Source organism: Trichophyton benhamiae, assembly GCF_000151125.1.
Source record: "Trichophyton benhamiae CBS 112371 chromosome Unknown contig01079.0, whole genome shotgun sequence".
Taxonomy (NCBI): domain Eukaryota; kingdom Fungi; phylum Ascomycota; class Eurotiomycetes; order Onygenales; family Arthrodermataceae; genus Trichophyton; species Trichophyton benhamiae.
Genome location: NW_003315081.1, coordinates 5,822 through 32,012, shown reverse-complemented (window position 1 = coordinate 32,012; position 26,191 = coordinate 5,822). Strand labels below are relative to the sequence as shown.

The window sequence follows — 26,191 nt, the reverse complement described above, 5'->3', positions numbered from 1 at the left end:
CCCTGTGTCCATGATAACTGATAGCAATCACCAAAGCAACAAGGAAGGATTATGTAATAAGGTTTAATCTATTAGGTAATCAGTCTAATTGAACATCAAACTTCTGTTAAAAAGTTGTTTGAACCATAAAGAGTACAACTTCTAATAACCATTTATATCTTCTCAATAACCCACTTACAGGAGGCCTAAATTGATACTACTGATATACGTACTACCACAAAATCAGATATGGAAGTCGATCTTGTCAATTATGAGAATTCGTCCGGTGGATACCCAGATACCCATCCAACTGGAACTATGGAACACTGGAATTCCGATGAACTGACCGCTACTGAAGGTGTAGAGACTTCATTTCCTAAAGCAGATCATATAATGAAACATGATTTGCCATATCATTGTGCCTTCGATAAGAAAGCCACCATGGTCATCTCGCCAAGGCATACGAACATATATGCTAGTCCAACGGATACGGATACATATATATCCCCTCAAAATGCGTCACCTGAGTCACTGTCATCTCACCCGGATCTCGGCAAGAGGGAAGAGTTTGTATCTTCTGATATACCTGTAGACGATGAATTTACTGTAAGACCATCATCACCTACTCATGTTTCTTTTGCTTTAGTTTTATTGACCCTCTGCAATCTTTTCCCTTCCTGTCTTTCTTTTCATACCAAGACACTTTTAGTCTAATTGAGTCTTGACTTTAGAGCCCTATAAATGATGATACTTGGCCAGTCGCAAGTCACCGTGAAGCCAGGCCTTCTGAATTCACTTCAACTGATAACAATATGAGGTGTAGAATAGAACCCCTGTCAGTGGCATCCCGCAATAACCACTCAACCAACAGTATCAATCCAATTTTATAGGCCTACTGACCGTATTCCTGGAATTGACGATTATAATAGGACTCCAGAGATTCGTTCGTTCTACGAAAATACAAATACATACACACACGAAGCGTCTACATCGAATCAAAATTTTGTGGATGTCAACATTTCTTTACATATCAACCCTGGTTTTAGGAAAACCAGCACGTACAATAGGTCCCCTGTAGATAAATATTATCGCAGCCATAGATCAAAGGTACGTCGACGCACCGTTTTGCCTTCTTTTTTTTTTTTTTTAAAAAAAAATGAATGAGTGATCCTTATGTCAGGCATACTGATTTTTCACCCCCAACCCGATGCATTTCTAGTCTACTAACCTTGATCCGTTTATTCGCCGCACATTTCCTTCTCATGTAATAGAGCCATCTGCAGTTCAAGGGTTGAGCTCAGACCACATTTTCCTTCGGACACATTTTCGCATTGGTGAAGCCCTTGCTTTCCATAATACCCCGGTTATCAGAAATGAGAAGTCTCTTCCAAGAACTACCTTGGTGGAGCTTTATGCATTTGTGACCGAATCTTACCGCAGCGGACCTATCCAAAAATTTACCTTCTCGGATATATTCTTCCCTGCATATCCTCCTCAACTAGTGGGAGAATGGAGCGGATGGCAACATAGTAGCTATCTCAGCCAAGTGGGTAGATACTTTTTGACTAACTGCGAGACTAGCCGCATTCATGTCCATGGCGGAAATTTTAATTCTATACAGGGTATCCCGAGCCACAGAGCGGAGTCGCCCAAAATGTGTAGAGTTGTCGGCATCCTCTTGCAAGAAAATAGCTCACATTTCAGAATTAAGCCTCCTAGACAACACTTCTCAAACCACCAACTAGGAGACAAAAAGCTAAGGATACTACGTATTCAGAAGGCCGATTGGTCAGACATCCAGATGATGAAAAAAGCTCTGAATATCTAAGACTAATGTGTCCAATGTCAGCGCGATATGTTCGCAATTACCTATCGTCATTTAGCATGGATGCTTACCCAACCATCACTCGCGGCTGTATACGCTAATATCACAGTATTGAAGGGAAATTAATTGTAGCTATAGAGCGATGATAGCTTGAGAATATGCTGCCTAGGTTGCGCCAAAATGATTAATCAAACCGTGACAATATCTTTTATCTCAATAGTGAAAGTGCGTATAGAAGATACGGTTAAATTTATCTAGTTAAGGTAACACTTCTAGTCAAACTATATTATACTGAATATTTGGTGCGGGCTTAAACAAAATATATACATACATAAAGAATCACAAGACAAAAGACCTTGTACACTAGGATAGTCCAACTCTCGACCTCCACTACCAGAAGGGAATCAAATAACATGTTATAATTATTGATGTCATAGACCCGATCAAACAATTATGATATGGCAGCTGGGATTTTACACCAGCTTGGCAGTTATCTGATACGCGAGGAACCTGGTGCAGCTGGTTGCGGCCGCTTATATTTTATTGGATCTAAACATAGGGAAAACCGTTAGTTCTCTGAATAATCATTTTGATAGTAATGGACGATTATCCCTCCAGAATAACTACCTACCTTTCCTATTCATCAGCTGCTTGTTTCTAGTACCTTTGCCTCCCTCCCAAAAGCCAGTGGAGGTTTTATCAACAAGCAAAGACCTGCATAGACCGCAATTCTCCGGCCGATACAACTGCTCACGAGAGCAGAAACCGCTACATTGATGAAGACATAAATATTTAGCAGAGATCACTGGCAAATGTGAAATCAAATTTTCATCGTGCTGCTAGATAATAGGGGCAATGTATACCAGATCATTCGATTCGCATGTTCGTTCGGATGGTCGGATGAAGCGTCATGGCACCTTGAGGGAAGCAATTAGAAGATGTTATTTGAACATGTAAACCATGCTCTTTATAGCCATATAAAAATAATTACCTATCACATGGAAACACTCTTGAACAGCAACTAAACCTATAATACAGCGTTAGGAATATTCACAGCCAACCAGGTATAAAAAATACCAAACGGATGTAGATCCTGGTAATAAGATAGGAATATTTAGAAACTCACCTAAACCACCTATAGCTCTTACTATAATGAGTACATGCTCCTCGACGAGGTAGTTCACTTCCTGAAGTAATCCCCAACAGTTCATTCCGCTATAAAGAAGAAAAAAAAAGGTATGTCAGCGTACCAGCATGCCAGGGGTTCAGTGTGTTCAACCAATATATTTTCTTGTGTGTGGTGGGGAAAGACAAAGAACAAGTAGGAGAAGGAGAAGGGGAGAGGGGGGGAGAGTCTCGAGAAGCATCTAGGGTAAAATTTTGGCTTGCGGGCCGATCTCGAACCTTTTTGTGTTGCCGACCTGGGCGTAAAATATCTAGAATTGATGAATGTTAGCGTTCCGAGACTATAGTTAGAGGCCAAAGGGAAGGCACGCGTTGGTATTCCAAGATAGTCACAAATCGAAAATAAAATAAATAAATAAATATAAAAATCGAATGTTTAACTTGGCATATAAAATTGAGACTAGGCAAAAATGCAACCTGGGAAAGTAAATCTTCCCCGTCAGACCTTAAAAGATCAACAAGATGACATGCAGTTGGGGGTTATCCATGCCCAGAAATTTGCCTCCCAGAGACTTGGTATGAGGGCGTCCGTAGTAGGCTAATATGAGATTAGGCATAACCAGGAGTTGAAATCAAGCCAGTAGTAGGGTATTCGTGTTGAAGACGGAATAAATAAATATCAGAACACCATCTGACTTACCTTGAACATCACCGACGAGTAAAAATTTAATATCAGGAAGTTTAAAACCTATCATTCAACACCCCGATTCGTAAGTTGTCAACAGACCAATATTTCTGATGAATAGGAGATCCCGTCTATGGCGGGCAATGACTAGATTGGACAATAAGTGCATTTCATCGTAAGACAGGACGTACTCATCTTCTGGTGACAGGCGCGGCAAAATGTCAGGGAAGCATCTCCTTGGAAGGCTGTGACGCCCGGTGCAGGATATGTGGTGGAACATTTCGAACAGGTCGGAGTGAAATTGCTAAGCGTATGGATTAGCCAGGCTCCATCCAAGTCCCACAAGCCTATGATGGTTTTGTATGACGTATGAAGGAGGAGGGGATTTAACGGGCCGTAGCCTTCACTACTCCCTTCTCCTCTCAAAAGGTAGGATATTTCTTTTCTTACCTTGGAAGTAGGTCGGTAGGAGTGCATCCTTCGAGGGTTAATGTGCCCGCACGGTTCGATCCGCTATGTATGAGCTCACGGTAAAAGCCTAGGATATATTGCAGCATCAGTAAAGGAGATATATGAATAAAAACACCAAGATAAGCCAAAACGAAGAGAAGCGCAGCAGCAAACGCCACTTTTAACCTCATAGTCATAGTCCCTTGAATCTTTGCTTACCTACACTGAGTCGATTTGAACATTTTCGACAGCTTTCAACCCTATAATGAGGGGTACTGTGGCCATCTTCCCCGATTTTTATATTCTTCATATCTTGTAATTGCTTGCACCGGGCACATCTAAGAGTCAGGGACAAACTCTTTAACTGGAGCAATTCAACCCCTTGAAGTTCAAGTGCCGGACACGATATTAAGACCTTGCGGCCACTCCCAAAATGCGCATGATTTTCAGCAGTTGTGTCATCATCACCTTCCTCACTGTCAGTTTCATCAGGGGATTCCCACTCAGGAGGCCTAGGGATAACTTGAATATGTGATTTGCCTTCCGAGTTTTGGGGCTTTGCGTTAACAGTAGTTAATTGGGATGCTTTTACGAGCGGCGATGGTGGCGACCACTTGTCATGAGGCTGTTCTTCCAAGGATAATGCACTTAATTCCTCATGAAGATCTACCTCTTGTTCAATGGGTTCTTGGTATGACATTTTGTGCATCATTGCAGCGAGGTAGTTAATGTGAGCGGTTAGACTGATTCCCGGACTATCCATGGAGTGCTGATAGAATGCCTGTTCTGTCACTCGGGCAGAACTGTCATTAATGTCAGGAATCTTGATTCGACATGGCTCTCCGGGATAATTTGACGGCACTATCAAGATTATGCTTTTTATATTGCGGAGGGCATTTGGTAGCTGCATCGGTTGAAACGGTTTGATAGCAATCGTAAAACTGACCTGGTCCGAATGTGCTAGGAATAAAGGATGTTTACCCAGGCGGGATTTTAACTGTCCAACCTCTTTCATTCTTCTCTGAGGATCTCCTGTTTCTGATGCTCTGGCTACCCTCTTGTTTTTCTGGTTATCAGAAGGCGCCTTGTATTCGAAACTCATAGTAGAGCGTAACCTTTCCGCAGATAGGGGATCATATGTATCCGGAACGGGAGTAGCAGAAAGAAGATTTGCAAGATGCCTGTCGAGGGCATTCATGCAATACAATAGGTTACCAGACTTGACATCTTTCGACACTTGCTTGAACTTTTGTTCCACAAGCTTTCTCCTACTCGCATCTAGATTGCCGTTGCTCACTTCAAGAGAAGGCTCACCATAGGCTGGATAGGTCGCAGGAACTCTTAAAATACAGTCTAGGCCGGTAAGATCGTAGGAAAAGTCTGGGTCCGATGGCTTCATAGTGAACGTCAGATGAGTGGCATGAGCGTCATGGCGCTCCTTCGGGCTGAACCTACGGCGGATTTGATTAATTTGAAACTCCCTCGGGTTCTCCATTTCCGCACGTGATACAGGTTTCTGAACAAAATGAGCATCTTCAGAAGCGGCTGTTGGTCGTTGGTTGCTTAGAGGCAGTCCAAATAACTGCCTTGTGAACCCCTTTTCTTCTTTGAACCTGGGTGGGCTGTTCTCACTCGGGATAAAATCCGTTTCACAGGGGTCATTTCGCCCTTGATCGGGTATTTCCGATTCTTGCTGAAAAGTTCCGGGAAGCGGAGTAAAGTTGACGGTACCATGAGTATCGCTAGAGACAGCTTAGCAATAGTCAGTATCTTCGGGTAAATCGTAGAAGTATAGAAAGACGCTGATTAAAACATTGCAAAGTAGGAAAGAAGCCCGAACCGGGATAAAAACAAGCAAGTGATTATACAAATGAATATGCTTCTGACAGACAATTTATCTCAAGCATAGAAAGCTCCACAAATGCGCGACATGCGGTGTTGTGATACAACTACCCTGTGGCACATGCCCGGGGTGGTTTAAAAATAATCGAACAGTAGAGCTGCAATGACCAAAGGAGGTAAATGTAATTGCAAAACCGTGTCAAGGAAATACCAAATACCAAATGGGTTGAAAACGAACATTGCTGGCTGTTCTCCCTTAAATTATGAAATTTAAACAATATACTAACGGAGTGAACGGTGATTAGGTTTCCTACCTTCAAACTGATGGGGAACAGCAGCTACATTTCTGCAAGCATGCTCTGGCGGTGCTCGAAGAGGTACTGGTGGATCCTCACCTAAAGAATTAGGTCTTATAAGCAGGTCTTCCTTAAAGGCAACACTGAAGTTATACTGCTTGACGCTCACTGGCATGCATATAAGCGCTCAACCAGCTTTTCGGGATCTAGGAGTAATGATGCATATTATCCCTCATGGTAGGCTACAATGCGATATGTATGCAAGATGACTTGGTAAAGCGACCAAATGTCAGGCCAAGCAATTGAGGAATTTCATCATAGCCATATAACCAGGTCTTTAAAGGGTTATAGATCAAGTATAGGCTCAGAGACAGGGGATGACGATGCAGTATGTTTACACGGCATCGTTGCGCTTGTGCTCAATAACTGTCGCTTCAACATGTGGCTGTAAGGCTCAAATGGGTATATGGATGTCAACTGACTGGCTTACCGTGTATACCTGCCATTGCAGCACACTGAGAAATCAACCGAGTCTCCGGAAATAGGATTGTTGGGATATTGATAGACGAGAGGTAACTACTTGTTACCTCGTAAGGTTCCCGTATTCCTAGGTTGCAAGGCTTGAAGTCAAGATAACTTCGTCACTTCAACACGGGAGCTAAGTGCCAGAAGAGCTTCGAAAGCCTTGTCACAGTACTGCATACAGAGCTTCTTCAATGTTGAAGGGAAAAAATGTAAGAGAGGAAAACAAGCAACAAGTTCTGCAGTCCAGCACAGAGCTGCAAAGTCCGCGACCTGCATCAAGTAACTATATCAGCCCAACGAACGCGGTTGAAACGAGGCTTCGTGGACGTCGAAATAATTATGTGGAACTTAACTGCTTTTCGCTAAAGCAAAGCATACAATTCACATACTTTTGGTGTAACTTTGTACCAGTACTCAGATTAGAAGTATTGATGTCAGTCCCAGCTAGCATGCGTTGGCCGTCGCCATGCAGGTCATCCGGTGACCTTGAGAAACGGGCGAACGGAGAGCGACAGCGAAGAGACAACAGAACAGTATCAGCAAAGCGGACAGTTGGATAACGGGCCCCGAGGCAGCTTGTGACGTGCTCTTTTGAATTTGATGCTCTAGATGTTGGTGAGAAGGCAGGGAAAAGGGAGAAGGTGATGTCTGCTTGTGAGTCAAGATAAGTCTTGGTGAGCCGCATGCAAGCACGTGAGCAAGTAACTACCTAGGTAGTGAGTTACCAGTCAACTTAACTAACGAGTTAGTTAGACGGGAACCAGACCAGTAACCTCAACTGTCGACGGGAGGTCTAGTAACTCGCAGCGAGAGCTATCATACGGAGTTGTGAGCGCTGAGAGTAAAAGTGATCTGTAAGGCCGAAAAGGGGTAGATTCTTTTGGCCCTGTCAGTTAACGGGGAGGGACAAGGGGCCTTGCACGATTGACAGGCCCGATCAAGTCAGCCCTCTGCTCTGTCAGTCCACAAGCGCTGGTTTTGTGACCAGAACTCAGCTCAGGCGAATAAGTAGCTCACTGACGCAAAGCCCCTCGCCTATTACTACAGTTTCGCTTACCTGTTCTAGGGGGTACTCGATGTACAAATATGTGTGATGTATAGCTCAAGGAGCTGTAACTTGCAATCTGTCATAAAGCAATTCAGTGAAGTTGTTTCCAGAGGTATGGCAGGGCTTGACACTATGGATATTCTGTGTCAGCCAATACTGAGAAAAAACAAGATATGTATGCGCCAGAAAATCGGTTATCTAGAGTCTAAGTAGTGTGTACGGGTGATTTATCATATACCTTATACTTTGGTTCCTCTCACCAAGGACTTGTTAACTCTGTCCAGATTCTCAGACAATGAAGTATCAAAGAACAAACAGCATGGAGTTTTTCCGTTGAAAAGCTCTGTATAGTGGATGAAAAAACCATTTATCCACCAGGAGCAGCACTTACTTGAGCCCATCAAAATGTGAGGTGTTGGTTTGTAAACTATTCCATAGCTGGAGAAGAAATCCGTCCTTACTAGAGTACAGGTCTACAAGAAAAGAAAAAGCAGAAAAAAAAAAAAATAAATCTAACTTGGTTTATATCATACACATGCTCCGTGGTATGTATATTCAATCACATTAAAGTATGCAGATAACTCGTCCATACGAGGCCCATAGATATCACATCGATAACAGAATTACCTATGATATGTTGGTGTAGAAGTATTAAGTGCATTTTCCTTCTTTCAACAACGCAGTTAAAGTAACTACCTGGAAACCACGACGCTTCAGTTCTGGTAATAACTTCCGTAGCATTGGTGGCGTCCAAGATCGCCCGTCATGGCAGATTATTATTCCTCCGGGGTGTATGGAACTCAATATATGCCAATTGTTGATTTTCCAGAATGGCACGAAGGGATCGTGAGGATAGATATCTCCAAGGGTGAGATGGTATCCCATTTTTGAAAGAATCTCCCTCATTTTTGTGGAAAAAAATCCACCTCCTGGGCGAAAATACAAGGCGCTCTGAGCCATTTTGCTATCCAAGCCCACATCGTTTGCTCCTGGACGGGCAGTGGCTTCGATATCAGATATTATCTTCTGAACGCAGTTGATGTTATCGATGAGTTCTGTTTCGCTTAACAGATAAGAGGGCTCGTCACGCATAGCATGATTCGCCAATTCGTTTCCATGGCGGATGAGGTTGCGCAGAATCTCCTCACGATCAGGTGTTGCATGGGATCCGATAACAAAGAAAGTTGCCGTCGCGTCGTTAGATCTAAGGATATCTAGTATCTCTGACGTGTACTCCGATGGCCCATCATCAATTGTAAGCGCAACTATCCGTTTAGACGTCGCAACATTCCACAGGACATCTTCCCATTTGCGCTGGGCAAACCGGATAACAAATCTGGGAGGTTTGTACAAAATATAGAGAGGAATTATTATGAGGATAGCAGCAAGGGCATAGCCAAATAGTGACAGCATTGGGAGGTATCAGAGCAGGATATCTAGTTTTCGGAACAGGCGTTATGGTGGTTGCTGTTATTATTATTCTAGCAGATGAGGCGTTGTTTCATTTAACTCACAACCTTAGCCTAACAAGCGAATCAACTAAGTCCAGATCAGGAAAGGAGGCTCAAGCGCGTGTTAGTTAGCGACTAGCAACACTTTAAAAGAACCTCGTCTTTGAATATTCCCAGGCTGACAGAACGTCTGCTATTGATCTCTGAGTCTGAGGCCATTGATAGTTATTCCAACCAGGTTATCAACCAACCTTATATTACTCCATCGTCTTAGGGAGTTGCTAGAGCTGTTGGGTCATGCCTATTGTTTCCAGTTCCGTACTACCTGAACTACCTACGGTGTTTCGAATGAACCGCGATCTTAGACGAATATCCGACGCTCAAATGACACGAGGTGCCCAAGGAAACTCAGGTTAAAACTCACCGATGCGGAAAATACTCTCTGTGTAACCAACAAGAAGTGCTAAATCAAAGTCCATATTGAACATACCTTTGCTCTTTGAGCATCTAGAAGCATTCATCGCTTCTCATACTCGTTGAGGAAATCAGTGCGAGATGAGATGCCACCCTAGATGAAGCCCTGATACCACGATAGGCAATTTAATTCAACATGGGGTGACAAGTTCAATTCCTTCTATATATAACCTAATCCCATGAATTCAACGTTTGCGAGGAAAAGTGGTTTATACCGCCCGTCACCCTTTAGCTTCTACTCTCGTATCGCATTGATCAGCTGCCTTAATATGATACCTAATCCTTCGCAGTTGAAAATAAGGGTTCATTCTCCGCCATTTCTGTTGTTCCCATGGATAGCGGAGGAGTCCGAGAGAAATCCAAATTCCAAGGCTGATACACAGAAGCTATTGCATATGACTTCCTACCTACACGCTTACTTGCATAGCAGCCGGATAAATGAAATCCTGGTCCCTGCAGTAAAGCCTCAGCCTTAGCTGAAGATATCAAAATGTTGAGATGGATACTAAATGTTCCAACCATGGTCGAAGTCAAAGAGACTTCCGCGGTTTTTATCCAGCAACCTACCACTCTATATTTTTGCGGCTTTAACGACCCATGTCTTTAATGCGCAAGAAGCCATTTTAATGTTGTATGACATACAACGTCTTATATTACTGGTGTTCGCCTATGAATTACGAATTGGAAGAATGATTGTGTAATTCACCAGCTCAGTTGAGCCCTTTCAAGTACCCTGCGACTTCTCAAGGTAAAAAATTCGATTGAACCCCCCCCCCCTCCCTTACTGATTGTATATATATGCAGACATTCCTCCTAGAGACACGATTTTGCAAATCGAAAGGAGGGGTACACCCTGAGACGGTGTGGTACGGAGTAGGATTACTTATCAACGCATCCGCGGAGGATTATCCCCCTCAGTCTAACCTTATGCTTTCGCCACACAGAGGTACCAATAATCATCCTGCCCACATGCTCCATTGAGAATGACCTGTTCACTTTTATCTCCGCGCTTGAGAATGGCACTTAGCTGCGGCTACACCCCGAATGTTCGCCTACTACTACAAACCCCAGGATGAAGATGACAGGTGTGTTGACAGTATAGAAGAAATAGTAAGGCTTCCAACACTGATTCTCAGCGCCTCTGCATGTCAAATGGATGTTGCTATCTTGATAATCTCACTGGCGCGCGCTTCCGTCCGAGCTACCCTTGGAAACTTTTCTGGCCCTCCAGTTTTTGGACATTGAAATATCGGTAACGTTCTGTAAGGAGACGTTCTAAAACGCTATCCCAGGTTTTATACCAGATGCCATTTAACCTGGCTCCGTATTTGAAAAAGTCTCGAGAAAAAGGCGGAGAAGCAAAAGAATAGGTAACTACTAATAAACGAGGGGATATGCAGAAACCGGTCTCTCCATGATAACTCCCCGTCCGGAATGCAACAGTGTGAAGATCCTCTTCAATAAACTACGAGAGAAAAATGGAAAGGAGGATAAAGTCAACTAGGAAGGTGGCAACGGTAGCTGCTTGTACCCATACAAAGGCCTTCGGACAACGACAGGGCGGTCTGGATGGTTTTCTGGGAGACGAGCTGGGATTCGGCTTGTGAACTCCGCATATAACTACAGGGGGTCAGCTATTATGCCGATAGCCAAGTCAGTGTAAGGTTCTATCCATTTGCCGACTCTTTATTCGGCTCTGCTTGCCCTCCAGAATGGACGAGATTAATTCCCTGAACTACCAGCTGAGGATCGAGTATACCTTCCACGTGGACAGGATGTGGTACCGAGCTCTTGAGCGCGAAAATATATAAAACCAAGGGGGTGCGCATTCAACCAAGCTAGGGCAGTCGACTTTCAAATGTTTACGCCGTATCGACATCGCTTATTGTCCTGCGCTGACTGGTGAGAATCTTTGTGACAGACATAAGCATACGTTGCCAGATGACTTGAAAATGAGCCTCTTGAACAATACTTGACTGGCTGCACGCACAGTGCTAGAAGCAGATCCTTCAACGGAATGAGAAGGTATATGCAGCGATATTACGACATGGCATGGGGAGATTTCCAAAGAGGATTCTTTTGGGAATCATGACAGCGCCTAGTTTCTTCCCAGCCAATGGAATTTACAGTGATATTTAGTGATGGAAGAGTGAATCACACCATTCGTTTGCATGGACAGCTCAGATAGGCAGTGCAATTGCGACAGAGTACTTTCACTTGCTATCACAAAGCGGGGCGGGCTGTACTGGGTATCAGGCTATTACCATGCACTCCAATCGACCTGAATGATTGATGAACCAGGTCGATACGCAGACCCATGCCCATGTTCCCCCGTCAGCTAACCCAATGCACAGTGTTCTGTACGAAGTACGGAGTAAGGGAGTGATTCCAGGAGCAAAAACCTCCACATGTATACTTCCATGCCACCTCGATGCTATATCACGGAACAATTCTCCAGAAACAGCGATATGAACATGGGCACATCAGCTAACCTTCCCCCCATTAAAGCTGATCCAGTACCGCCATACATCTAGGATCAAGAGTCCAGAGCCATCGCCGCCACAAAATCATATGTTGCCGTTATCGAGGATGAGTTACTCCGTATCACAGGTCTATTTACGCTTCGTTTCATTAACTAGGTTTCTCGCTGGAGAGAAAGGATGTGGCCGCCGCCTTCGATAATCGACACAAACGAGGGTTTTCCAACTTTCATAGGGCAGATGACCAGAGCGATGAAACGAAAGAAGCAAAGAAATCGAACAACATTAACTTCGATTTACAGGCTTCTAGAACAAAAAGAAAGCAAACCCCGTGATCTGCCCCAGAGTCCGAACGGAATTAGGGGGAATCTGTATGGTCACGGTCAGCGTATCACTAGTACAAGTGCGAATTTTAAGGGCCATGTACTTGTGATTATTGGCAGGGGTGTGAACTAGTTGCTAGCCAGCCCTACTTAATTGCGCAGGATTGACGTTCAACGGCGTTCAGCGCCAACGAATCACCCGAGCAGCAAGAGAAGACCTTCCTGATCGGGCACTGTGGCTGGCAGCTAACCATGGCTGTCCTAGCAGTCTGACAAGGGGCCAGGGGGACAGCCGCAACTTCTGCGGACCACATGGCCAGCGACACTCAAATCTCTCGGGCTCGGATAGATGGATAAATCGAGATAAAGCTCCGCCATCCATCCGAGGATAGGTAAATATCTTAATAATATACCACCTCCCTGACCAATATAGCCCCAAACGGCATAGGAGGTATGATACAGCCCTGTCAAGCACAACCCAGCCCCCAGCGCAGCAAAAAAAGAGTTTTTGCAGGTGGAAAATAAACAGACCAGGAGGTTCCCTTGTGCTTGATCCTCCTTCCGCACATCCCGTTTAAACAATAAGACGCTCACTTAAGTGCGGAATTGATGAATACTCGACCAGCGTCCATTGGAGCTCGAACATTGCTATACTATTCTTGACAAAACCCTTGTTTCGTATTTTTTAAGGAGGTTGTGCAGCGTGGGGTACATGGCAAAATGTTATGCAAAATAAACTGAGATGGCATAGCGTACGTTACGATATTATCACTGATGATGGAAGCCCGTTGAAAAACCACCGTTCTCAAGGAGTACTTACTTTCATCCTCATGCTTGCCACGAGGCAGTTACATCTCCAACACGCAAGCGGCTGGGAAGGTAACAATGGATCCTTCCCCTGAAACAACCTCCATTAGGCCTGCATTTTATGTTGGGTTATCAGATGGTTGAATGGGAGATGGGGTTCTCCGTAGTTATGGTATGGTATCAAAAATGGGGATTGCTGAACCGACAATCCTTCCAACGACAGGCAACTAACAATGGAAGAAAAAGAAACCAACACGGCATCCAAAAGGACACCCGTTAATCCATGCCACAAGCCATTCGTTATTCCTGACCTTCAGCATTCTCAAATTTTAGGTAACAATTGGAGCTAGACGATGCTGGTTAGTCGACCAAGATGGCAGAAGTCATACGAACAAGCCACATCGCATCACTTCGTTTTTCGCGTACTCAGAACGCAACAGAGTTCGCTGGAGATCTTGTGCACAACGTCTTTAAGCCGATCCACAGCTAAGTATGTCTTGACATAGCCCGCGCCAAAAATACGAGCCTTCTCAGAGTTTTCCTCATTTTCTTGATACTCCAGTCACAACGTCCTTCTCTGATTATCCTGATCCCCATGTCCTGGTCAATTAAGGGCAACATATTGCTGTATCGGGCTAAGGCGAAAGCAAGAACGGAAAGGCTTCGCTGTCAAGGAAGCAAGCTAGTATTCGTACTCATGTACTCTGCCCACGCTAAATGCCTCTTCTTTACATTGGCGTGGGGGGTACAAAACCATGTTTTGCAAAATCCGTATTTCCCTTGGTCCTTACTTGAGCTGTTATGAAACCGCAAAAAGCCCAACTGCTTTTCTTTTTTATATTCGATAATTATTGGGAACAAAAAAATTTTTACATCGAACGTCGGACTATTAACTTATAGAAGGAGGTGATTGGGTCAGGAAGCGGTGTGGCAGCGCGTTTGGACCGCTTGGATTTCCACGACGGGGGTTTTTGACAGGAGGAAGGGAATCATCAAGGGGAAAGTTAAGTAATTTATTTTTCGACCCCAGACGCGGATCGAATGAAGGCGTGCCATTCAGCGCTTTTCCACCAATAAAATCGATATTCGGACATGACTTACCAGCCTTCTCCCATTGACCGGTGAATTGGAGACTGGAGAGCGGAGAAATAACAAGTCATGATAAATGAGTCTCCCCATGTATTTTGAGTACTGGTAACTCTGAGCGGAGACTTGGACTATCTTCATCCGAGAGAGACATCCACAGGTCGTCTATTCGATCGCTATTCAGGTCCACGAGTGGAGACGCAGCCGTGATCAATCACCTTCCTCTCGCTAATTCCACAAAACTTCGTCACTCTTATGCACGCCTGTCCTCTCTCGAACGTGCGAACGTGTCATGCGAGAGGCAGAGGCAATATGAAGAGAAACTTTGCCTGTCTCTCAATGATATCTATCAGCTGAGGAACGTTGCGTTTAAAGGGGCTTGTTCTTTGTTTAAGGATAATATTTCCGTCCCTTGACCTGCTCAAGAAAAACTTTAACTTGCCACTATCGACGGGCGTCTCGGTACAGCCCGTTAACCGCTCTATAGAAATCATAAATGCACCTGTCTAAGTGAGGTGTATCTTCCAACTAGTCATTTTTGGATCAGCGCAGACTTCGCCAGCGAACTCTGTGGCAAGGAAGATTGGAGGCATCAAGATACGGCGACCTCCAGACACCCCGGACTGTCAGCAAAGTTCCTGTACTGGCTTTGAAAATGGAAGTTCTTGCGCGGAGAAGTGGAATTTCAGAGTTCGCTACCTTGCATGCATGATGCTGATAATACAATAATACCTAAAGAGGGGCAAGGAACCACACCAAGACGAACCGAATCTGTCAGGCACCGCTGCCATGACGCAGGGTGTTGCCGTATAGGGCATTTCATGCATACAGGAGTCAGACACAGTGTACGGAGTACACTCTTAGAAATACCGACAACGCAGTGGAATGTTTACCAACCAAACTACAGAGTCGTTGTGATAGAGTGCAGCCAGAGACAGAAGAGGGAAGAAGGCATTTGTTATCTTATCAGATCATCTTATCAGATTTAAGATAACTAGTAGACCTCTTGCGCTTTGACAAGGCCAACTGCTCATTCCCTTCTGTCTGTTTAACCAGTAGTTGTTTGAATATCACAGCCAAATTAGCGAGATATTCAAAGCAAGTGACTTCACATATCTGGAGTATATACGGAATTACGTGACTGCTGTTATCGAAGCTTTTGGGGGCAGAGGGCTTCGTCTCTCCTTATCTCTTCCCTCTCGTCGTAGGCCCCCGCGACTAGGAGCAGCAGCCAACTCGTGAGTCCCAGCCATCCTCACCGCCATTTGTCTCACCTCAACTCTGCACACTGCCTCTGCCAGACGTATTATCGGTTACCTTCAGCTGCTGGGTTGCATGTGCTGTCACTAGAAGGAGACAGGAGACAGGCATACCCCAGCTACAAGATGCCATCCTTGGGGTGAAGATAGTACTAGTTTGGCGGAATTTAAGTTACCCATAAGCCCGGGTGGTCTAGTTGGTATGATTCTCGCTTCGGGTCAACCCTTAGCCCGAGCCTTCCTTAAGAGGCTCACGTCTGCGAGAGGCCCCGCGTTCGAATCGCGGCTCGGGCCATTTTTTTTTTTTTCTTTCTTCTTATTGTATTATATATATATACTGTTGAGATGGACAGACAGCAACAAGCAATACGCAGTGGAAGGAAGATAAAATAGATAAACGAGTGTTTCGTGTATGAACGTTTTACTTGCCCGCCGTAAGTTTGCGTCTCGTACTGCCATGGTTGTCTGGACTCTTCCGCTGTGCTGCCGCTAGCAGTGTTTCAAGGGAAGGGACAATATAACCCAACGCCAGCTAGTTAACCGATGGGCCGATAGTTAATTAAAAAGAGGCTGCCGAGAATGCCTCAGTATCCTTAATTCTTTTCTTGGACGCCGCTATATATATCTATCCCTTTCTTCCCGTACAGGCATTCTACATATATTATTATTACTATTGTAAGTTTACGCTCAAGGAGATACATACTTAGTATAAAACAACCTATAGTTCGTCCGTGCTTAGCCGTTGAACCCATTCAGAAGAGGCCTCTGTATGGCTCAGGAAAAGAAAGATGGTCCTTGCAAGCCTGATTATTGAATGGGTTCTGCCTTTTTTGAAGCCCTGGGTTGAAGCTACCAGTTACCTTTCTAGGTTGGGTCTGCGTCTCATGTTTGCCCTATCACCATTATACTCCGTATCATCACACAGGAAGGGTGAAGGGAAAAGTGAGAGGAAGCAAACTGCACATCGGTCAGACCGAAAGAGTCAAGACTGCAAGTTACCGTGTGGTACAGGACATGGCCTCGAAACCTGGTGTCCCGATCGCATGAAACGAACACCAGACATGCAGTCGTCGTATTCTCCAGACAGGGTCCATGTCAAAGAGATCGCACAGGCAATATCTGACGAACTCTGCATCACTTCATCTTGCCTTATCGGATACAGGGCTGTCGGTCGAAGTAAAATAATAATAATACGAATGTGAACCTGGCGTCGATGAAACGCCTCTTCCATCGTCCGCTTGCTGCCGAATGATTTGACACTTGTGTGATCTCCATAATTACCCGAGCCCAGCGCCGCCCAGGAGGCGAAGGAAACGAAGGAGCAGAAGAAGTTTGTTCAAGTGACGGGAGAAGGCGAACGGGCCGTAGCGGACACCGGCATGAGGGAGAAGAACAGGTGGTATGAGGGGCCACAGGTTTGAGTAGCCGATATGTATGCCCACGCGCACCGTATCTTTATCTCTCTCTCTCTCTCTCTCTCTCGTCCTTCGTACCGAGGCAACGACTAGTTAATTATTGACGGTCCTGAAGGTTTGAAGCAGCGCAAGGCACATTTCATCTGTCCTCCAGCCGGACGTTGCAGTGAGATCGGGTGGACATGATGGGGAAAGGATGTACCCTTGCACCGGATTCGTATGGAGAAGATAACAAGTACACGCCTGTCCATCGGTGTCTTCCCCAGACAGCCAGCGAAGCCAGTTCCTGCACGTGGAGGATACGCAGAAGCGAAGAGGCCGGCTGAGCGAAGGGAGACTCCGCAGCTGCTCAGTCTTTGCGTTTCATCTGGCGTTCGGAGCAGCGACAAGGCGCTCAGCTCATGGTCCCGGAGACGACGGTGCGAGCAACTAGTCACCAGAGAGAGGCTTCCCAGAGAAAAGTGGTGTTTGTCATTTTGTCTCTCCGGCCCGCATGGGTACGATAAAATGGCCCATTATTATCTGATCGGATATTTGCAATTGATGCTCTGGTCCAGGATTCATCTCCCTTGCGAGGATACTTAATTGGCACGGAGTATGCCGGAGTCACCCCCAAGCTAACGAACTCGCTGACTAGTTAGTTAGCCAGTTATATGAACCTGGATTATGGCCATCCCCTTGTCAGCGTCTCGTCTGACCCATGCAATCCTATACTAAACTGCCTAACGAGCAAGGCGGACCTCTCAACCCTCAACTATCCGTCTGCATTCCTCGTTGGATATGATATGGTCGATGTGATAACTATGTGTTGAGTACTGCTCTGAATAAGAAGACAACTTCTCCGACTCCCCGTGCAGGTAACCTAGTTAGCCACCCCCCTATATTTATATATGAGGGACGGGACTGCGTATGCCGGTTGCTGAGGCATGGACCAGACCTCGTGGTGTCTCACGTCACTCTGCGCTGTGCCTCGTGGTGATCCATATGCCATCTGCCCCCAGAATCCCGCCAGTCCGGTCGGGGGGTTCGCGAAATATTTGGTCGTGGTCTGACTTTGATCCCCTTAAACTGCTTCCCCCCTAAATGATAGTGGGGAGTGTGAGACTGACCCTCTGTCTATTCACACCATCAACTCTATCCAACGAGGTTATCGGAGAATTTGCTCGCTTTCTCCCGCTCTCTCTCTCCCTTTTTTCTCAGGTCAGATGGGCATGCATGGAGAAAAGCCAAAAAAAAAAAAAAGGAACGAAAGGTAGCTACCTCCCGACCTACCTACAACGTTGTCCCCCCCTTGCCCGACTCTCCACAGCGTATATGTACACACACGCCTGGAGTACACACCATCATCATCATCAGAATATGGCCACGGCCAGCGCATCAACTACATATCTCAGGCATGGATGATTGCTCTTCCGCACCCAGTGACGGGAGCGAGCCAGTACTAGGTAGCGTCGATGTGACTACCTTCTCAGCTTAGCTAGCAAGTCCCTTATTAATTAACTAGTTAGTTAACGAGAGACCCTTGAGGGAAACAAGCCGAGTTGGTCGCTAACTTACTGGAATATGCATAAATAAACTACCCAACACCCATCCCTTCCCGTATTAAATTGTCGATAGGTAAATCCAGCGCATTTGCTTTTTTCCCTTCGTTTTTGCCCTTCTTCGAATGAATAATAATTCCTTTTATCAAGGGGAATCATCTTTCCCCTTCCCCATACGAGAAATGCTTAGCTTATACCTCGTACGTAATAAGCAGCCTTCAGCTAGGGAGACACTTGCCAGCCTGCTCTCTCCCGCGAGGCCATTAGTTATTAGTTATGATGTGTCTTTCCCGTCTTCCCGTCTAAATATAACAAAAAAAACTGAACCAGCGCGTTGCTAACTGGCTGACGAGCCTTTAACACGCGACAGGGAGGACAGGGAGGACAGGGAGGACAGGGAGGTCGAACCGGCAATTGGGATTCGGAGATGGAGACGGAACCCTCGGACATTAAATTCATGTTTTTGTATCCATCGCATCGTAAGGATGTATTCCTGACCAGGGAGATGAAAAGGTGCATGTACATGCATGCCCGTAGGTCGGTATGCACATACCATACTTTTAATACTTACATGCTCTCTATCGGGTAGGTAACATTGCATCGTATCATGATCATGATCATGTTCTATTTTGATCTCCCACGTTATGAAGGGAGAGCCTTGCTGGCCTTCCCCCCCCCCCCCCAAAGTCGTAATACTTGACAGGGAAGATGGATTTGGATGAATACACCGCTGTCGATGTTCAGCTCTTCTGCCTCTGTCGGGCTAAGCTCGATCGAGACATTGCCGGGTGGAAGAAGTTGAGAAGTGATCGGCTAAGGCGTGTACAAAAGGGAGAATAGGGGGGGGTGGTGGGAGGCGGGAGCGTGCTATGTTTAGATCTGATATGGGCTTGAGTTAGTTAGCCGACGTTGAGCCGTTGGAGCTGGGCTGGTGATCTCTCTGCCGTGTCTGTCGGTCAGTCAGTCTCAATTTCCCTCTGGTCTCCTGTTTGGTATTTTTGCAGCTGATATCACGGCCCGAAGTGCTTGTGCTGTCGCTTGTTGACTGTATAGTAGCGAAGGTTACGCACAGCCGGCATGGACAAAGAATCACTTACTTACTTCGAGGCGCCTGGGAGGATGAAGGAGGTGATATTATTTATTTATCTCTTTTATTTCTTTTTTTTTTTTTTATCTTTCTCGGTTCACACGAACCAAGGTAACTAGACTAGACTAAACTAAATAACTAAGTAACTACACACGCTCACCCAGGTAATTTGGAGGAAGCAGAAGAACAAGGCCACCCTCCCTGGTATCCAGACCCATCCAGACCCGATAATGAATAAGAATTAGACAAGAATGGTAACAAGATGCAGAAGGCAAAGGGGAAAAAAAAAAGCAAGCAATACATGACTTGGTGGGTATCTGGAACACAGTAATAACATCAACAGTAAAGCAGACAGAAGTAGAGGTTAGAAGTGGAGGAGATAGGGGTGGAGGCGGCGGGCAAGGTAGAGCGGTAGAAGTATTATGTATGGCGTGGGAGGTAGGTAAGAGGGTAGAGGAGGAAACAAAGGAACATCATCATCATCGTCGAAGGTAATATAATACATAGAATCGATCAAACGTATTAGAATAGAGGTAGGACGGTGGTACGGAGGTGTATGGAAGCGTGTGTATAGGAGGTAAAGGTTTGTTGGCGAGAGGCGGCGGCATGGGACTTACCACCCCTTGACGTGGTACTCCCAGGGGCCGTAGTCGAAGTAGTGATTCCACGAGCTGTTCTTAGACTCCTTCTCCTCTTTGCCTTGGCCCTTGGAATCGTTGGCGCCGGGATACTCCTGGAGGCCCGCGACATCACATGCCGTATGCCGACGCTTGAATGCCGCGGTAGCAGTTGCAGCGGTGGTCTTCTGCTGACGCTCCCAGAGGAGATGGCGGCGGAGGGACTCGGTCAGCTCTGTTGCAAGCATGTTTCGGCGCGTGGTTCGCGGAGAATGAGCACGAGCTACGATACCACCCGGGGGAATGGAAGTCATGACGATTGGGCGCGAGTGAGGGACTTCCGAGCGCTTCATCTCCAGACCCGGCGAGCCGACGGAGCCAGAGTCAGAGCCGCTGTGGTCTTCGTCGTTGTCTTCTTCCTCGCCGTCTGCTGGGGGGAGGCCTCGCTGCTGCTGCATAGCTGGGGTAGAGCGGGAGTTGGGGCCGGGGCCACCGCGGAAGGTTGGGGCAAAGTTCTGCTGGGGCTGGTGCATCATCATGGTCAAAAGCGAACGGCGCGAAACTAGATTTGGTCGCGAGTCGACACGCTGAAACAGCTGTTTGTCGTCGACGCTGGATCGGCCGGATTCGGTAACGGAGTCTTCCCAGTCGCCGTCGGACGAGTCTCCTTCGTCCTCGTCCTCGATGGCGCTTTCAGAAATCTCAGACTCGTCGTCCTCGTCGCTAGAGGCAATGGCGTCTTCGTCTGATGCACTGGTCTCGCGAATTGGTCGAATAGGGTGGCTGGTGGCCGCTGTGTCTCTGATGAAGGAAGTCCTGCTCCTGCTGTGCTGGGCCGATGCCAGGTGGTTGAGGCCATCACTAAGGGAGCTTCGGTGGGTCTTAATAGCCATTCTATCTTCGAACGAGGACTCCTCGTCACCGGAGGAGCACCCGAGAGTGAAGACGCTGGGTTTTTGTTGCTTGAAGGGGGACTGTTTGGGTACCGAGTTCTTGCTTGTGCTGGCTGCTGGAGAGAGCTGGCTGTGGGAGCGGAATGAGGACGAGATCTTTGAAGGCGAGAAGCCACGTACAACGGAGGATGATGGTCGAGGAAGTTCGGCGGATGAGACGCTGGTATCTGAAGAGGGAGTAGGGACATCACTCTCCCGGACTCTCTCTAGTGCAGTAGAGCACGAGTCAAGAGATTGGTTGTTTGCTGGAGCCAGATGCTGCTGTAGATGAGTCTGCTCTTGGTGGTGGTGTTGTTGTTGCTGCTGCTGCTGTTCTGGTTGCTGTTGTTGTGGTTGCTGCTGTGTCGAAACTGGGGTAGGGGAAGATGCCCGGGGAGTGGCGTCTAGTTCACGATTCTCGATCTGTAGCTGTGACTTGCTCTTCGGTACACATATCGGCTCCAACTGCTTCTTCTCCTTGATGCTGTAGACCATCTTCTCCAGTCCGAGGGAGGTGATGTGCCTCTCTCGTCCTCGTGATATGCTTAGGACCGAGTCCTCGCCGACAATGGCTGGCTTTGGGTCAAGCTCTATGGTCCGGGGTGTGCAGGGACACTGGGGACTCGAACCAGAGCTCGTTTGTGCCGTGGATCGTGACCGTGACTGTTCCAGTCCCTCGTCTGATAGAGCAGACTCCACGCTGCTAGAGAGGTCGGGAATCGACTTGGACTCCCGTCTTAGTCGCTCCAGACGGGATCCTGAGTGTGTTCTCTTCTGCTGCTGCTGCTGCTCTTGGCTCTGCTGGAGAGAGTCCTTGTTGTTGTTGTCTGAGTTGGTACGTGACTTGGCCTGGGGGGCAACACAGAAGGTCTCGCGGTTCCAGAGCCGCCAGCTCAGATTCTCGAGCCGTCTGCCCTCTTCCATGAAGTCTGCACATCGTGAAAACACTACACCAGCCCATTAGATTCTGGCTGTCCATCATCATCACTGGGGGGGGGGGTCTCAATCACTCACCCATCCACATTCCATGGAGAGACTCTGCATTGCGAGTGTCGACCTGGTGAATCTTTGCAGGGTCGACAGTCAAGACCGGCGTGCTCAGCCTTGACGGCATGGTTTCCTCTTCCTGTTTCTGTTGCGGTTCAATTCCCACTGTCCGGCTCTTGCTGTCCCTGTTTCTCTTATCACCCTCTCTCCCTACTCTCTCTCTCTTCCAGACCTCCTGTTTTATGTCTCTCAATCCGGGGAGGGAGGTTCTTGGGGGGAGAGGGGGGCTGGAGTATGTGCAGTGTGTCTCTTCGTCGGTGTCTTTGTTTCCCTCCCTGTGGCTCTGTTGTTTTCCTCCGGGCGTGGTGCGGTGTCTCTCCTTGCGGGTGCGTATCTAGTAGCAATGCGACAACAAACGGGATGTAGCGTAGATCCCGGCCAGTTCCCTCTCTTCTTATCGCAACAAAGAGAAGCGGAGAGGAGACTAATAGTACAGTGCTTGTCGAATGATTAGGAGGGGGCGGCGAGGAGAGCGGAGGGACGCTGGCTGCGAGGTGCGAGGTGTGAGGTGCGAGGTGGTGAGCGTGCAGGAGAGGACGTTGAAGGGGGAGAGCGAGAGAAGCGAAAAGGGACGGGGACGTTCCACTTAAAGAAGTCGATGAAAAAAAAAAGCCCAGGGCGGACCCCCGAGGGGAGACATCACACATCTGCCTCTTCTGGCCCTTGGTCGGTGGAATGCGAGCCCAGGTACCTCTGCACCGGATTTTGTATGCAGAGATACTTCCTGCCGCATTCCTTTTTTTTTTCTTCTTTTCTTCCTCTCTCTTTCTTTAAGGGCGTTATTTTTAACCTTTTTTTTATTCCTTTTTCTTTTTCTCTTTTTTCCCTTTTTTTGCTTTTTCGTGCGTCATTTTTGCAAATCGCAGAAACTGAAAAAATACGCAAAAAGACAAGCGCAAAAAAGGAAAGAAGTGGGTCTCGCGCGCTCTGCAAAAAGGGAAAACGAGGTACCGTGACCTGGTATTTTACTGCTGGCTGCTGACTAAGACACTGTGCTCGCCAGGGCTCGTCCGCCTGCTGTATTTTTGGCGTTCTGTCTGTACGCGTATCGGTGTTAAGTGACAGTACGATCGCCTTAGCTAAGCATGCTTATTATGTAAGAGTAACCTCGGCCTGCGAGTCGCAGCCAAGAACGACGACCTCCCTCGCCGTCAACAGAGATGGACAATGGATAACCCTGATAACCCTGATGGATGGGCGACGACGGCGACGGCGACGGCGACGGTGACGGTGAGAGAGAGCACGAGCGAGAGGAGGGAAAGGGGGAGGACGCCAGGTGTCTCGCCGCGAGGGATGTGCAAAAGTCGCCTCTTGAGGGGGCCTGCCTTCTTGAAGCTCCGGCTAACTCGTGGACTAGTAGTAGGAGGTGGTGACCTTGACCTGCTCCGTACTCTCTCATTCCATACTGGCTTCCTCTCCCTCGCCGCGTTTCACCTTGCAGCCTTGGGGCCAACTACTAACTAGTTCCTTTTGCCTTCTCTGTTATACTCCGTACTTACGGACAGGAAGGCCAGACAGACAGACACACACCGCGTGTGGCGCGCGAGGGCGGCTGGCGGAGATGCTGGGGGGAGGAACGAGGACCCAGGGTCACTTGACTCTCCCTTATCCCTCGCAGGGTCGTGTACCTGCCCCCTTCGTTGGTGACAGCTCATCAGTCACATCGCCTTTCTTGCTCCCCTTCCCTCCCGTCAAGTGAATCAGTGCCATGCCATACCATACATCACGGCAGGACGATACACGCAGAAGAGCTTTTTCTTTCTTTTGCGCTGGCTCCCCCCGTCTGCCTTGACTTGGGGGATCAATCCCATTTCTGTTAGTGTTTTTGGCTCTCAGTTAGCCAGCTAGTTGGTCCCCTTAGTTATTTCCTCTCCGCTGGTGGACTTGTTTACTTTCCATCTCTCGCCTGACTTTTTTTGGGGCCGTGTAGGAAAGGAAAAAGGAGGCATGTACATCATGTAGGTCTATCGACGGGCCCCCCCAGCCCTATCAGATAGCCAGCCTCGTTTCTCGTCCCCTTCTGCGGACACCGTCTCGAAAGGCGAAACTCACCGGTTCTTGGGGAGGGTCGGTCAGTCCTGGTAGTTTGCTCCGTACTTACATGCATACGTCTACGTCCTGTACAAGCCGGCTGTCAACAAGGGAGACGGGGAAAAAGGGGGGGATATAAAATCGAAAAGCACAAAGTAATTGAGATATCGACACCGATTCAATCTCTTAGCTTAGTGCTCAAATAATAGTGCTCTTCGGTATCACATTTAGTTTTTTTGATTACTCCTTCATTGGAACTCCCTTTTTTGTTTATTTTATTCTTTTCTCTGTCCTTACGCAACTGCCAACATCAACTGAGCACTGGGTAAGCGCATCTGTTGGCTCGAAGGAGGAAATGAGTGTTTTACCTATCATCGCCGAAGTCATCCCTCTCTTAGCGCAACGGCTTGGCATACAACGGCTATCCTACCTTTGTTTGTTTGTTCGTGTGAGCGGTCCAGGTTGTTCTTGTTTGTGGGGAAGCGAGAGCGGTGCACAGCGGATAGTCATCCAAGTGGCGCGGTTGGCTTGAACCAGGCCGCTTCCCAAGGCTAAGACGAAGACGAAGATGACGAGGACGAAAGAGAGAGCGAGACGAAGACTCTAGTGTCGGGGGGAACGAGCGGAAGGGAGAGAGCGAAAACGAGCAAAACAGAGAGAGAGAGAGAGCGGTAGAAGACGCTCAAGAGAGAAGAAAAATAGAACTGGTCGTTTACCGGAAGGGATGTGGTCATGTGCGGGAAGTGCGCTTTGTTTATGAGCTTTTTCTTTTGCGCTGTCCGATCTCTCGTCTTATTAGAGGCTACCGTTGATCGATGCTGATCCATAGGGCAGAAGCTCTCGAAGGGGCCCAAGTCAGTGTCAGGTCAAGGGTCATGTCAGGTCTGTCGTCAGAAGTTCCCTCAACTCTCAGGGCAGCGAGAGGAACAGCCATTATCCTGATTAGCCTATACGGGGGGAGGTGGAGGAGCTCCAGTTGACGTGTTCCAATTGCTTTGCTTTCAGTTCAGCCGCCCTTCCCTGATCGTGGAACATTACCCCGTACATTAAACAGTCCCTTCCAGGGTCGTGACCGATGTCTCTCAATCGCTATCATTTTTCCCGTCTTTATGGGATGGCTAACTGGCTATCCAACTGGCCGCTCGGAGTGTGATGGTGGTGATGTGACCGCTGTGATATTGACCTTTTCTGAACCGTCACCCCGGAAGCAGGAAGAAAGGACAGCGCATTGGTTCTAGATGTGATCTAGCAGGAAACAATATGCAAAAAAGGAAAGACGGCCGCCATGTAAGAAACATGACTGTATGGAGTAACTTCTTGGTATGGAGAATGTATGGAGTATCTCCCCATCCTCCCATACATATAGCATGACATGACATGACCACCCGGACATAAATAGCAAAAGCTGCCCAAAGCAGAGCGGCGGCTGCTTCACCCAAGGTGGCTGCTCGTTGTATAAGCCTCATTTCTCACCGCCAGATGCAGAATGCTAGCTCGTCTGCTTCTTCCATGCGATCTGATCTTCATCTGCTGGCCACTGGAGCATACCCGTGCTAGGTCTCCTTCTCTTTTTTTTTGCTTATTTATATCTTAAAAAAGATAAATAAAAATAAAAATAAAAATCCCAGCCAGTCTGTTCCATGCTGCTCCCATCAAATCCACGTCTTTGTCCTTGTGACTCTGCACGTCTAACATTTTCGCCCCGAGATGTCTGTAACTGGCTGGCAAGGGGTACATTTCCTCTGACGTCTGTCTCTTCTCTTTTCACCAGCGGCGCCGTCTCTCGCTCACTCACTTCTTTTTTTTACCTCTTTTTTTTTTCATATTTGCACTCTCCATCCCCCAGTTTCTGCTGACCTCTGCGTT

General features: G+C 47.2%; 4 protein-coding genes across 4 annotated transcripts; 1 reads left to right on the top strand and 3 right to left on the bottom strand.

Moving 5' to 3' along the window:
* Positions 1-228: 228 nt before the first annotated feature.
* On the top strand, positions 229-1,807 carry ARB_02939 (uncharacterized protein; the record flags this gene model as incomplete). Its single annotated transcript, XM_003010744.1, has 4 exons — positions 229-585; positions 711-796; positions 870-1,086; positions 1,199-1,807. 4 exons carry the CDS (start codon positions 229-231, stop codon positions 1,805-1,807), a joined length of 1,269 nt encoding a protein of 422 aa, XP_003010790.1.
* A 2,253-nt stretch (positions 1,808-4,060) lies between these two features.
* ARB_02938 (uncharacterized protein) lies at positions 4,061-5,559 on the bottom strand (the record flags this gene model as incomplete). The annotated part of the gene is made up of 2 exons (XM_003010743.1): positions 4,061-4,242; positions 4,422-5,559. 2 exons carry the CDS (start codon positions 5,557-5,559, stop codon positions 4,061-4,063), a joined length of 1,320 nt encoding a protein of 439 aa, XP_003010789.1.
* Positions 5,560-8,426: 2,867 nt separating this feature from the next.
* ARB_02937 (polysaccharide deacetylase (NodB), putative) lies at positions 8,427-9,188 on the bottom strand (the record flags this gene model as incomplete). Its single annotated transcript, XM_003010742.1, has 1 exon — positions 8,427-9,188. One exon carries the CDS (start codon positions 9,186-9,188, stop codon positions 8,427-8,429), a length of 762 nt encoding a protein of 253 aa, XP_003010788.1.
* Positions 9,189-20,311: 11,123 nt separating this feature from the next.
* ARB_02936 (uncharacterized protein) lies at positions 20,312-22,628 on the bottom strand (the record flags this gene model as incomplete). The annotated part of the gene is made up of 2 exons (XM_003010741.1): positions 20,312-22,176; positions 22,262-22,628. Coding segments are annotated over 2 exons (2,232 nt in total), but the record flags the coding sequence as incomplete, so codon positions are not given.
* Positions 22,629-26,191: the final 3,563 nt, after the last annotated feature.